At 64.4% G+C, this 12,252-nt stretch overlaps 1 protein-coding gene across 6 annotated transcripts in view; it reads right to left on the bottom strand.

The window, feature by feature from the left end:
* Positions 1-975: 975 nt before the first annotated feature.
* Positions 976-12,252, bottom strand: part of HDLBP (high density lipoprotein binding protein) — a 70,782-nt gene continuing 59,505 nt past the window's right edge. For all 6 annotated transcript variants that reach the window (XM_069487251.1, XM_069484766.1, XM_069484025.1 and 3 more), the window contains 12 exons: positions 11,800-12,018; positions 9,356-9,577; positions 8,816-9,034; positions 8,099-8,237; positions 6,229-6,383; positions 5,536-5,640; positions 5,284-5,418; positions 4,326-4,469; positions 2,360-2,545; positions 1,816-1,932; positions 1,531-1,659; positions 976-1,414 (listed from right to left, as the gene is read on the bottom strand). In XM_069487251.1, coding sequence (XP_069343352.1) covers positions 1,328-1,414; positions 1,531-1,659; positions 1,816-1,932; positions 2,360-2,545; positions 4,326-4,469; positions 5,284-5,418; positions 5,536-5,640; positions 6,229-6,383; positions 8,099-8,237; positions 8,816-9,034; positions 9,356-9,577; positions 11,800-12,018 — 1,857 coding nt within the window. In that variant the 3' untranslated portion in view covers positions 976-1,327. The remainder of the gene's footprint in view (positions 1,415-1,530; positions 1,660-1,815; positions 1,933-2,359; positions 2,546-4,325; positions 4,470-5,283; positions 5,419-5,535; positions 5,641-6,228; positions 6,384-8,098; positions 8,238-8,815; positions 9,035-9,355; positions 9,578-11,799; positions 12,019-12,252) is intronic.

Here is a 12,252-nt window from a genome sequence, read left to right as displayed (position 1 = left end):
CTGTCACCCCTGGGGGACACAGGCAGGGAGGAAGACCAGAGGACTCACTAGGGCCCCATCCTTGGTCCTCACAGCAGGGCACAGATGCCTCTGTGTGGACCACCTGGGACCACCTTTCCTCTCGCCGTACACCTTCGGCCACGCCAGCTGGGGGACAGCCCTCACGCCAAGGCCAGCGTCTGACACGCAGGGTTCCCCGCCGCGAGCGTGAGGAAGACGGGACCCTCGGCTGGGACGCAGCGGCCCTGGCACCCAGCTGTCGAGGCCTCAGTCGGCTTCACCTCTGGGTCCAGGCAGGTCACAGCCTCTGTCCACCCCAGGACTGAGAAGCTGCCCCTCAGGGCCTGGGTGCAGACCCCCGTGGCCGGGGGTGGGAGTGTGCACCCCCATTCTGGGCTGGCCGAGGGGCCACAGACCCCACTGCGGTCAAGGGCGGGCAGCAGCCTGGAGCCCGGCACGGGGCACCCCCAGCTCCACGGCAAACCCACAACCACCAGAAACGTCTGGATCGAGAGACAGGCGTTGGGTGGCACTAACTGCGCACGAGGCCACGGCCAGGCGGGCTGAGGTAGGAAGAAGGCGGCTGACACGGGGCCCAGGGCAGGCGCAGGGAGCTGTGGGTGGGACACAAGCCCAGCTGCTACCTGAGGCCGTTGGCCCCACCTGCCCTGCCCGCCCTGCGCGTCTCAGGTGGTGGCAGCAGGCACTGTGACATTCACAGGGGACCCGGATGGCACAGACAACCCGCACAACCTCACCTCCGGGCTTCACTCGCCAGACCCGGGCTGAGGTGTGGCGGTGGGGCTGGGGGTGAAGACACGGCGCTTTCAGACCCCGAAGCAGCTGACATCAGGACCGTCTGAGAACCCCTGTCACCGCTGCCTCCCGGGCCCCGGCCCAGGGCACCGACCTCCCCCGCCAGAGCCGGCCTTCCTCCCCCCAGGGGTCTGCCGGGCGGGCGTGGCGGCCGGTGGGAAAGGAAGAGGGCAAACGTTTTGGCTTTTATAAAGTCAAGGGAATTTATTTCCTGAGGTCATGACACAGGAAGTCGACCCCTAGCCACGGCTGCGGAGCTCTCGCAACGAAGGTCAGAGTGTGACTGACATGCCGGGTGACCAGAAGCTGGAGTCTGCCATCTCCGCACGAGACGCTCGATTGCCTCTGCTTAGTGTTAACACGAGGAGCCCCGCGTCGGGGACAGGCCCTGAGCGGAGCCCTCGCTGCGGGACCTCGGGAGGGAGCTGTCGACACTCTGCGGAGGCTCCAGCCGCTGGGTGGGGCTCGGGGCTGTTCGGGTCAGAGGCTGGAGAGGCGCTGCTGCTCATCATTATCGCTTGGGGCCCCAAGGGAGGGTCTTGGGGGCCACCTGAGCCCCAAAGCTGGGAAACTCCTCGGAGCTGCTCATGTCCGGAGCCTGTGCGGGGAGGACACAGCTTCAGCAGGGCTCGCGCTCCCGACGCGGAGCAGCTTCCGGAGCCGCTGCCGCCTTGCGCCGGAGCCCCCCGCCCGCCACCCCCGGACACCGCCGACCTTGTCGCTGCTGCTGGCGGCCCAGGGAGCGTCGCGCACCACGAAGCCTTTGGACGGCGCCTTGGACTCCTCGTGTGCTGGGGGCTTCATGTAAACCTGCAGCGCCTCGGTGTCCACCACGTCGGCCAGCTGCGGAGCCGGGCTTCGCTCAGCACGGCCTGCGGGGCATGGGCGGCGCCCACCTCCTCGCCCGCCCCTGCCTGCCCCGGGGACACACAGGCCACCGCCCCGTCACCCGGAGCCAGGTGCCTCTGAGCAGCCTGGGCCGCCCCCGCCCCCACTCACATATTCCTCCTCCAGGTTGAGGACGTGGTCGATGGCCTCCTCCACGTTCTCCGGGAGCCCGGTCACAGTGACGCAGTTGGGGTCCGGGGCTCCGCTCTGCGGGAAGCGGATGTCCACCTGGAAGGCGCAACATCAGCTGAGGGGCGGAGGCGAAGGCTGGGCCGAACAGTCCCACCAGGCGTCTGTTCCTAGCGAGCTGTTTTCCTCGGACTTAACAACAGCTTAGAGATCAGGGTTCGGAGTTGTCCCCTTCGCCCTCAAGTTAGACTAGTGATTTCGGCAGCACCCTGCTGTGCATCTCACGTGAAGCTCGACTCACGGAGGAACCTGTCGGGTGACGGCCGAGGTCACGGGCCGGCTCTGCCCTCCCGAGGCCCCTGCAGGGTGCTGCCTTCCGCAGCCGCCGCCCGGGGTGTGGCTGTGTCTGGGCGGCCGGGGGGCCTGGCCTCACCCCCGCGGGGCCAGCGCGCCCTCACCCCGCCTTCCAGCCCCGTGCGGCCTGCGGCCAGCAGGACACCAGGCCGTCCCCGGAACGGGGGCTCACCTTGAACTCATCCATGATTTTGCGAATGGCTTTGCCGCGGGCACCGATGATGCGGGCGTGGACACGGTGGTCCAGCGAAACGTCCTCCGAAACCATCTGCTCAAGTTCACCCACGATTCTCAGGATGGCGTCCCGGGCAGCTTCCGTGTTCTTCTCGTACCCCGTGATGGTAATTTGGTCCTGGGGCTAAAAAGGAGGGCGCAGTCAGAAACCGGGGCATCTCCTGGGGCTTCACGGCAGGAGGTGCCGGCCCAGCAGGAAGCCAAGGTGGGCACACGGCAGGGCACACCAGCGTCCCCTCGTCGGCACGGGACAGAAAGGAGGAGACCGCAGCGGTGGCTGATTTAGAAAGACAGGTCAACAACGTCCATTCAGCTCCCACCCCTTCCTACGCCCCAGCCAAGAGTCATTACAGGACCAGAAAGGACACCTGCCCGGCGAGACCGAGGAGACACTGGCAGGTGAGCACTCCGGACTCCAGGACACAGCAAAGGCCCCTCTGCCCCTTGGCCTCCGGCTTCTGTGACCATTCGGCCGTGGTCTGGGGGCAACTCGGTGTTGCAGACTGACCGGCCGGCAGCCCACGGCCCACGCAAGCCCCCCGACTCCAAGCCCCCACCTGCTCCGTCCTGCCTCAGCCCGGACGGACGGACGGATGGACAGACAGGCTCCCGCACCAGACTCGGCGGGAGCAAACCCAACTCGGGGCAGACGGCGGGAAACGTGACAAGACAACCGTGACTCACGACTTCCAGGTGGGAGAGGACAGGGCACCCACAACGCAAAGGCAGAAACCAGGAAGGGGCCCGAGAACAAGGACAGGTGCCCAGAAAGGAAACAACGAGCAGAAAGACCCGCCCCGGGCGACGGAGAAGACCCAGGGGACGGGGACGGGGACGGGGGGCGGGCGGGGGGCGGCAGCCTGGGCGCCTGCGGAGCCAACAAGCAAAGTGCACAGCGGGGCCCCCGGGTCACGGCACGGCCAGGCGTGGAGCGTCACCGACGGCAGTGTGACTCGCCCCAGAGAAAGCTGCGCATGATGAAGGTCTGACTGCCCTGCCCTGCGCGACTCACGGGACGCTGGCTGAACTCGTCTAACACTGAGCAGCGACTTCAGAAACTGACGATTACTTGGGAAAGGAGGAGGAAATACAGGAGAGGGCGAAGGGTTCAGGGAGCCGAACTCCCCAGGCTGAGCCAACGGCGCTAACGAACGCACCGGGAGACGCAGGACGGCTGCAGGCAGCCCCTCCGGGCCTGAGTTCCAAAGCCTGAGAGGCCGCGAGGGGCCGGGAGACGGGGCAGGTGGGCAGGAGACCACCCCGGCGTGAGCAGGAGACGCAGAGGGGCCAGGGCACTGTCTCCACGTGGCCAGAGACCGTGGCCACCAGGGCGGGCTGGGCTCCCGCCACGCGTGAGGCGGTGGCACCCACGCAGTGAGCAGAGCCCCAGCAGGGCAGCCAGAGCAGGGGGAGGTGGCCCAGGGGGGCGCAGGGTCCACCGACACAGGGGCCACCTTGGAGAGGCCACACCCGCGGCAGGGGGCGCAGCGCAGGCTTGAGGGCCCGAGAGCCGGGGCTGTGGCGCCAGGGAGGCCCCGCACGGAGGACGCGGCTGCCTCTCGCCTTCCTGAGTGCGGCGGGGGCGGGGGCGGGGCGGATGTCTCTGTCCACTGCCTGCCTCGGGCCCCAGAGGCCCCGGTGACGGGGGACGCACCGCACCTGTCGGCTCGGACGGGAGCCCCCGCCCCCTGGCAGGAGTCACCCTGCGCCCCGACTGCTCGTGGAGCTGAGGACGCCCCTCCCGCCCGCACATGCTCAGACTGGCCTGGGCTGAAATCAGCTCCTCGGGGACCTGCCGTGGCCCCCCACCTGGGAGCAGCAGCAGAGTCTGCTCGGTCACCGGCCCCCAGGCAGGCCAATGAGGGCCACCTGCCCCGGCGCCTCCCCCGGGACGTCACTCTCACCTGGCTGCCATCGTCCTTATCAGGAAACTGGATGTTCACGTCATGTTCCAGGCGGATTTGGGTGATCACTGCCCCCTTTCTGCCAATGATTTTGGGATGGTATTTGGGGTCCACAATGACACTTAGCTTAAAACTCCTCAAAGCCTACAGGAAACACGTGAGAATGAGGCAGAGAGCAGAGCGCTGGTGCCAGCCAGACACCTGCTGTCACCTGGGAAACCAAAGGGCGACGCCCAGGTTTTCTGTGACGCTCTGTGCTCCAGAACAGTTACCGTCCCCTCGTGTGACCCACCACCCTCGTCCCCGCTAACAATGACAACCCGGGACGCGGCCACTCCACACCAGGCACAGAAACCCTTCAAAAACGGAGCATCCTGGGTCTTCTCGGGCTGGGCCACAGAGTTCGGCAACCAGGTGCCAAGGGGTCTGTGGACAGGAGGGGCCTGGGCAGAGGACAGAACCCCAAGGCCACGGGCTGTTCAGCCTGTGAGCCGATTTCCGAGCTCCAGCCCTGCCCCCGACCACACGCTGCTGGGAAACGGGAAGCTGCGGCCCGCGCTGAACGGCCAGGCCCGGCACCGTCGCTCCGCGTTGCCTCTGCAGAGCAGCAGCGGCCGCCCCAGCAGCACAGCACCCACAGGCCTTCCCGCGCCAGCCCTGCCGGGGCGAGGCGGGGCCTCACCCCTACTTCCCGGCACCTCAGCCCGAGACCACCTGTGCTGCAGAGGTCAGTGGGCCACCCCAGCCTCTACCTTTCCAGGAAGCCCAACTTGTCACTTTCCACTGAGCGCGGTGCCGAGCCCTAGCCCAGGCCCCAGCAGGCCCCTGGGCGCTGACTGCTCCCGGCACTGCCCGGGTCTCCCTCCGGCCGCCCCCTGTAACTGCGACACTGGATCCTAAGTGAGCCCGGGGCCGAGACCCACGTCCCGCCCCTGCCCCGCGTGCCACGCTCACTCACCCGGTCCTCCTGCTCCGCCTGCAGCTCCTTCACGCGCTCCAGCAGCCCGGCCTTGGCCCGGTCCAAATTCGCAGCCAGGCCCGTGATGGCGATGACGTCAGACTGCAGCTCGGGCGCGGGGACGTGGATGTTCACCTGCGAGGACACAGGGCAGCCCTGACGGCCAGGCCCACGGGGCGGGGGAGGGGGGACGGGGGAGGGACGCCCACCCACGTGACGACAGATTTCGGCGGCGCCCAGGGGAGGGTCTACCTCGAACTCGTCCATCATCTTGCGGATCCCACTTCCCTTCTGCCCGATGACGTATCGGTGGAGGTCAAAGGGCACTTCCACTTCGATGGTGACAGGAACCAATGCCTGCAGGGAAGACGGTCACGGCTAGGCTGTGAGGGTGGAGGACAGAGTGACACCGGCAGTGTGGCACCCGGACCTTCAACTCAAGGGTCCCCCACTTCACCTCCACGAACATCCGAACATCCGCAGCGTTCGGCCTCCCTGACGCAGAACGGGCCTGTGTGTGGCCCGTCTCTGCCCCGTGGCGCGCGGCTCGGCACAGCTCGGTGCTGTGGCACGAGGAGCAGCACCCAGGGTAGCAGCGCCCGGCACTCGCTGCGCCTACGGCTCGTCTCTGCAGGCCTGAGCCGGGCCTGGCTACGGCCCCATTTCACAGGGCGGCAAACTGAGCATGGAGGCCCCATTCAGACCACTGCAAACGCGCCCCTTCCCCGGCCCCCACAGCCGTGGGCCAGAGGGCTGCCCCCCACGCAGCTGCCCGGGGAAGGGGCCTCCACAGGCCCCGGCCGGCCGAGCACAGCCAGCCAGTGGTGTTCACGCAAGTTCACGTGACACGACTGAGACCCGGCAGCCTCCCCGCCCCAGGCCACCCCCACCCCGCTGCTGACTGGCCCCCGAGGCCCTGGGGTGGGGGTGGGGGGGCAAACACACCTCCAGGGCGTCCTTGGCAGCCTCACACTTCTCCTTCCGGCCAGAGATGACGATGATGTCGCACCTCCTTGGAGAGCCAGGGTCGGCCTCCTTGGCCTCCCTCCCCTCGCCGACGTCGTCCCCGTTCTCCTGGACCACCGGCTCCACGCTGTGCACTAGGGGGAAGGGCAGAGGCACGGCTGACGAGGGCCCAGGCACCCCGCGCTGTGCGCAGCGAGCATTTGGGAAGCACCCGCCGCACGCTGGGCGGGGCAGGGGCGGGAGGACCCCGCCTGTGCTGCGGGACTTCCCGTCTGGGCAGGGGCTCCCGGCGGGGGGGGGAGGGCCTGCCGGCTGTGCAGGGAGGCTGCGCCCGGCACCTCACTGCCCCACTCTGGAAACGGAGCTCACAGCAACTATGGCAGAGGCTCCAGTGCGACTGAACACGCCAGTTTGCAGAGAAACACAAAGCAGGCCCACTGCGTGCGTCTGTGGGGCCTGACGGTGGGGCAGGGCGCGCAGCTGAGCCGGGGCGGGTGAGGCGTGAGGGGCTTCGGAGCTCTACGAGGGGCAGCGGCAGAGACGCCACGACACACCCGCGCCAGCGCCGTATGTCAGTGTGATCCCACGCCAGGAGACCACGTGCACCAGAGTACACGCCAAGCCACATCCGTCCACGGAGCGGGACAGTCCACGAGTCCACGAACGGGTGGGGGGTGGCGGGGACGGACAGACACATCTGCCCAGAGCAACCGCGGCCCCAGGCGGGGGTGGGGCCATGAAGGATGCTTTAAAAACCAGCAGTTTGAACAGCGACTACAGATTAGGTGACCGTGTTATGTAATGTTAGATCTGATCCTGACGCAGGCACCGTAACGTAATAGTCCTTGCTCTTAGAAACCGCTATCGATAAAGGCACATGTCTAAAAACCACATTCCAAGGACTCGCAGAAAGCGTGCGTGTACATGCGGAAGTTGGCTCTGGATACGGGCTCACAGGACGCTACTCCACGCCGCTTTTCTCCACTGTGAGATTATGTAAAAATGACAGTTTACAATAACTATTCCAGTGTGAAACGTAAATAGTGTGCAGTGTGATTTTATCAGTAGTTTCCTTCTTAAAAGCGCCCGTGTTCTTAGGGAAACAGAGGCTTGACAGGCAGTGCGTGACGTGCTCGCCGATGCCAAGATGGGGGACATCCAGTGACCTCGGCAGGCCTCAGGGTCACCTGCTAGACCAGGCAGATGGCCCAGGACTGACGCAGAGAGAGGGACACACCTTCACTCCAGGCGCAAGGCCGCAGGAGGGGCGGGGACCGGCCTTGCACCCCACGTCAGGTCACCCAGCACCCCACCGCCACCCTCTCTCCTGGCTCCCGTCTGTCTGCTCTGTCACACGCACACTGGGCCACAAGGAGGGTACCTGCTCTAACAGGCAGGTCTAGAAGAGCTGCCAGCCACCTAGATGGTGCCCTGCGGCCAAAGGTCACAGCTGACCGCCCCCACAGGGGACGCACCCCGGCATGGAGCAGCGGGAGGGGGGACGCTGCTCTGGGGGGCCGGCAAGACCTCGTCACACACTCAGCGTGAGTGAGGCCACGACAACGACTGGGACCGATCGTCGGGGACTTCCCGAGTAAGACGCTGCGTGCCTTTTTGCCCCGTCTTGTCACCGTGTGTCTCTAGGACACACCAAGGGCACCTTGTCACCTTGTGAGTAACTGACACAGCCCATCCTTCAGAGACCAGGGAGGTGACCCTGAAGTTCTGGGAGCCCCCCGGATACGCGGATGGTGCTCAAGCCGAGGCCAGAGCCTCACCCGGGTGCACGGCAGCCCCTCACGAGGGGAGGGACCGCCACCCACGGTGAGCACAGGCCAAGGGGACCCACCTGGGTTCTCTTCTCTGTCTGGGAATTTAATCTGAACGTTGAAATCCCGGGTAATCTGCTGGATTCTGGAACCTTTGGGGCCCATGACAGATCGATGGAACTTCTGGGGTATAGCACATTCTATTACCACCTGAGCTTCCTGGAGGAAGAAACACAAAGAAAAAAGAAATAAGCAAAGATAAATTCGTCAGTGTCAACTAACTTTTCACACCATCTCCCAGGGCTCTACGGCTCTGGTCGGCGCCGACGCCCCTTCCCAGAGCCGACCCGAGCTCCAGGCGCAACTGGGGGCGGGGGAGGGGCAGGCCACAGGGGAGGCTTTTTCCATAAAGGTGTCCCAGGACATGAGGGGCTGTCCCTGGAGGACGGCCACGTTAGCCACGAGCGGGGAGTGTCCAGACACACGGCAGGGCGTGCCGGAGGGACGGGGCCGCTCTCTACAGGGGCTTCACTCTCACGCTGCTTCTCCACGATTCACGCTGGCGCCTGGTTCCCCCAACCCTGTTTTCTCCTCCTCACAGAGAGGAGGAAGCTGACCCCTTGCACGGGCTGTGCTGCCGTCCAGAGGAAGGTGCTCTCACAGGCAGCGTCCTCGCAGATGCCCGGGACGCGGCCGGGCAGGCCCGCGGGAGGACCAAGTCCACGAGCCGCTTCCCGGCCGACGGGGCTGCGAAGGACCCCGGGGACAACCCCACCCCGAGCACCCCAGGCGCCCACCAGGTCCTCGATGATCTCCTGAATGCGTTTCTTGGCCGCCTCTACACAGTCCTTGGCACCCTTGAGGGTGACTTTGTCACTCTGTGTGCCGGAGCGCGGGAAGCTGACCATCACCCCGCCGTACTCCTCGGCAATCTCCCGCAGGACCTGGCCTCTCCGGATGACGAAGTGGCGGTGGTGCCTGGGGTCCACCAGCATGTGGTCTTCAACCACGTTGTCCTGTGGGGTCCAGAGGAGGAGTGACGGTGACGCGCCCCCCCGCGGCACCTCCCAGAGCAGCAGCCCAGGCACGGCCCTACCAGGCCGCTCCCCCAGGCTCTGGATCCGGCTCTGCTAGGTTCTGGGTCAGGCCCCCCCACCAGGCTCTGGATCCGGCCCCCTCGCCAGGCTTTGGGTCAGGCCCCCCTACCAGGCTCTGGATCCGCCCCCCCCCCCCACCGCCAGGGTCTGGATCAGGCCCCCCTACCAGGCTCTGGATCCGGCCCACCCCCCGCCAGGCTTTGGGTCAGGCCCCCCACCAGGCTCTGGATCAGGCCCTACCAGGTTCTGGATCAGCGCCTCCAGCTCCCTCTGCGCCTCCCGCACGGCGTCCTCCTTCCCCACGATGGTGATCAGATCCTGGTCCTTGTCCTCGGCCGCCGGGAAGATGATTCGGGCTCCGGTGCTGTCTCGCACCTTGCGAATTTTGCCACCCCCTTTGCCAATGAGGAATTTGTGGTATTCGGGCTTGGCACGCATGTCCACGGTGAAGCTCTTGGTTTGCTGCGGAGACCAACCCCAAGTACGTCAGCCCGATGTCACCCGCCTGGACCACCGCGCAGGCAGACGAGAGCCTGGAGGACGGCGCTGTCTGTGTGGGTCACCCCCCCCTTACTGCGTCACCTGTGTCCTTAAATTTTGCCTGCACCCCCAGAATGGGGCTCATCTGTTGTCCGACAGACAACCCCCCGCAGACCATACTTGAACCTTTTCTCCACAACCATCCAGAAGATGCCAATGGGGAAGAGCAGGCAGACTGAGAACCCAGGTCCTGCCAGATACAAGCAAAGACCAGACTGCTCCAAGCCACTCTTGACCTGCCCGGGGCCGTGACAACGCAGGCTGAGGTGCTGGCAGGGCCCACGCGCTGAGGAGTGGGGGCACCCGGCGGGGCACCCACACACCGAGAGCCGCCCGGCTCCTCCCCTACACACGCACCAGAGATTGGCCCACACAGACCTGCCGCCGCTTCGCTCCAGCTGGGAGAGACACGAGCTGACACAGACAGTGACAGAAGGGCCCTCGGAGCTCCCGGGGCAGCACAAGGCCCTCGCGTGACACCAGGAAACCAGGGCCCAGGACAGAGCCCGACACGACGGCCTCATCAGGACACCAGTGCGGTCAGCAGCCTCGCGGGGAGAACACGTCCCCTGCGTGACTCCGACGCACACGTGTGTCTCCTGCCTTCCCCTGGACCCGAGACCCGGCGCACACGCATGAAGAACACAGAGGAGAAGACCTGCTAGCACGCAACATACTAAGTAACCGACCTTTGCTACTTTTTTTTTTTTTTTTTGAGATAGGGTCTTGCGATGTTCCCTGAGGCTGGACTTGAACTCCTGGGTTCAAGGGATCCTCCCACCTCAGCTTCCCGGGTAGCTGAGACCACAGCTGCCACCACTGTGCCCAAGACAACCTGCTGCTCTTCAGACACAGAGATTCACGGACAGGAGCACGGCGGAGAAACCAATGAACAAGGCAAGTCCAATCCGGCAATACAGTAAAAGACGGCCTGTGAAAACCACGTGGTGTTTACCCAAGGAACGCAAGGTGGTCAAACGTTAAAAAAAATTTAATACAATCTAATAAAAACAGGATCATGTCAGTAGACACAGAAAAAACATCTGACAAAATCCAACACCCATTTCCCCTCAAAATTTTCACCAGCTGAGAACAGAAGGGAATCTGGTGGCCTGTCTGCAGGGACCTGCGGCTGACCCAGTGGACGCCCTCCGTCCTGCGCGAGCCTGTCCTCCGTGTGACCGCCACGCGCCGCAGCACCGCACAGTCTGGGCACACGGAGATCGAAACACAAGGCGTGCGGAGCAGAAAGAAACGCAACCGCCCACTCACAGATGACTTGACTTTCACGTATGAAACAAGAACCTACAGAAAAGTTACAACTGATCCGTGGGTTTTATTTAGCAGTCTCATGAAGCAAGGTCAACACACAAAAATAAAACGTATTTCCACACGCTAACTGAAAAAGTATCATTTACAATAGCACTAAAGCAAAACGTACGCAAGTTCTGTCGGCTAAAAACTACACAACCCCAGTGAAGAATCAAGACCCGACACCGGAGCGGACTGACGGGGGAGTCACAGGTGCAGCGACCTCACCCTGCCCGGGCCCCGCCCACGGCTGGCCCACGGCTGGCGTGCCTCCTCTCGGGCTGACCCCAGAACGCACAACGCGCAGAGCAAGGCGCAGGATCCAACAGCCACTGTAAAAAGGGCAAAGCCCAACGCAGCACCCACAGCACCCGCAGCACCCGCAGCACCCGCAGCACCCGCAGCACCCGCCTCCCAGACTTCCCGCAGCGCCGCGCAGTCCCTGGAGCGCAAGAACCCAGACACACCCGCACGCGGTGAGTTGTCTGCAGGTGACGGAAACTAACTTCTCACTGCTGTGGTGGTCACATGACTAAATTTGTAAAAACTCAGAATTCCACGCCAACAATTGTGAATTTTACTGTAAATCTCACTTGCAGAGAAAGCCACCCAAGACACTAATAAGCCAAAGAGCAAACTGTGTATGTTATACACACGGGCATGTGGACCTCGAAAGGCCCTTCAGTAAGAGCAAAATCAAAAAGGCGTAAGACTATAAAGACGTTTTCTGACCCGCCGCACCACAAAGAAAGGGCATTCGGGGTTGTCCCCAGTGAGCGAGGCCCAAGCCCCCTGTGGGACCCACGCGGCGACCCTGCCCGGGAGGGGCTCACCTTCTCCTCTGCCAGGTGCAGCAGCTGCTTCTTGGCCTTCTCCACGTCGGAGGAGGGGCCCCTGATGACAACGGTGTCGCTTCCCGAACCCTCCACGGGGAAGTGGATGTGGACCCCGCCACACTCCTCCATGATGGAGCGGATCAGACGGCCCTTCGTGCCGATGAGGGAGTTGTGCAGCTTGGCGGGGATGGACACCTCCACCTCGGCAATGTTGGCCTGAAACCAAACACGGCAGGATGGAGACGTCACGTTTCTGCGTGGCAGACGAAGGCCGGGGACAGAGCTAAGCCGTGGTCTGGGAGGTGCTGGGCCCAGCAGGGTGGCGGCACCCACGGCGCAGAACGAAAGCCACGATTCCAGATCAAACACAGCGATTGGCTGCTTCAGCCAACGGCCTGGCTCCGCAGGCAGAGATGGGGCCGATACCCTGTGGATAAACTCTTCCTGGTA

Source organism: Eulemur rufifrons, chromosome 1, assembly GCF_041146395.1.
Source record: "Eulemur rufifrons isolate Redbay chromosome 1, OSU_ERuf_1, whole genome shotgun sequence".
In the NCBI taxonomy this organism is placed as follows: Eukaryota; Metazoa; Chordata; class Mammalia; order Primates; family Lemuridae; genus Eulemur; species Eulemur rufifrons.
The sequence above is the reverse complement of the archived record's forward strand: the minus strand, read 5'-3'. Positions and strand labels throughout refer to the sequence as shown.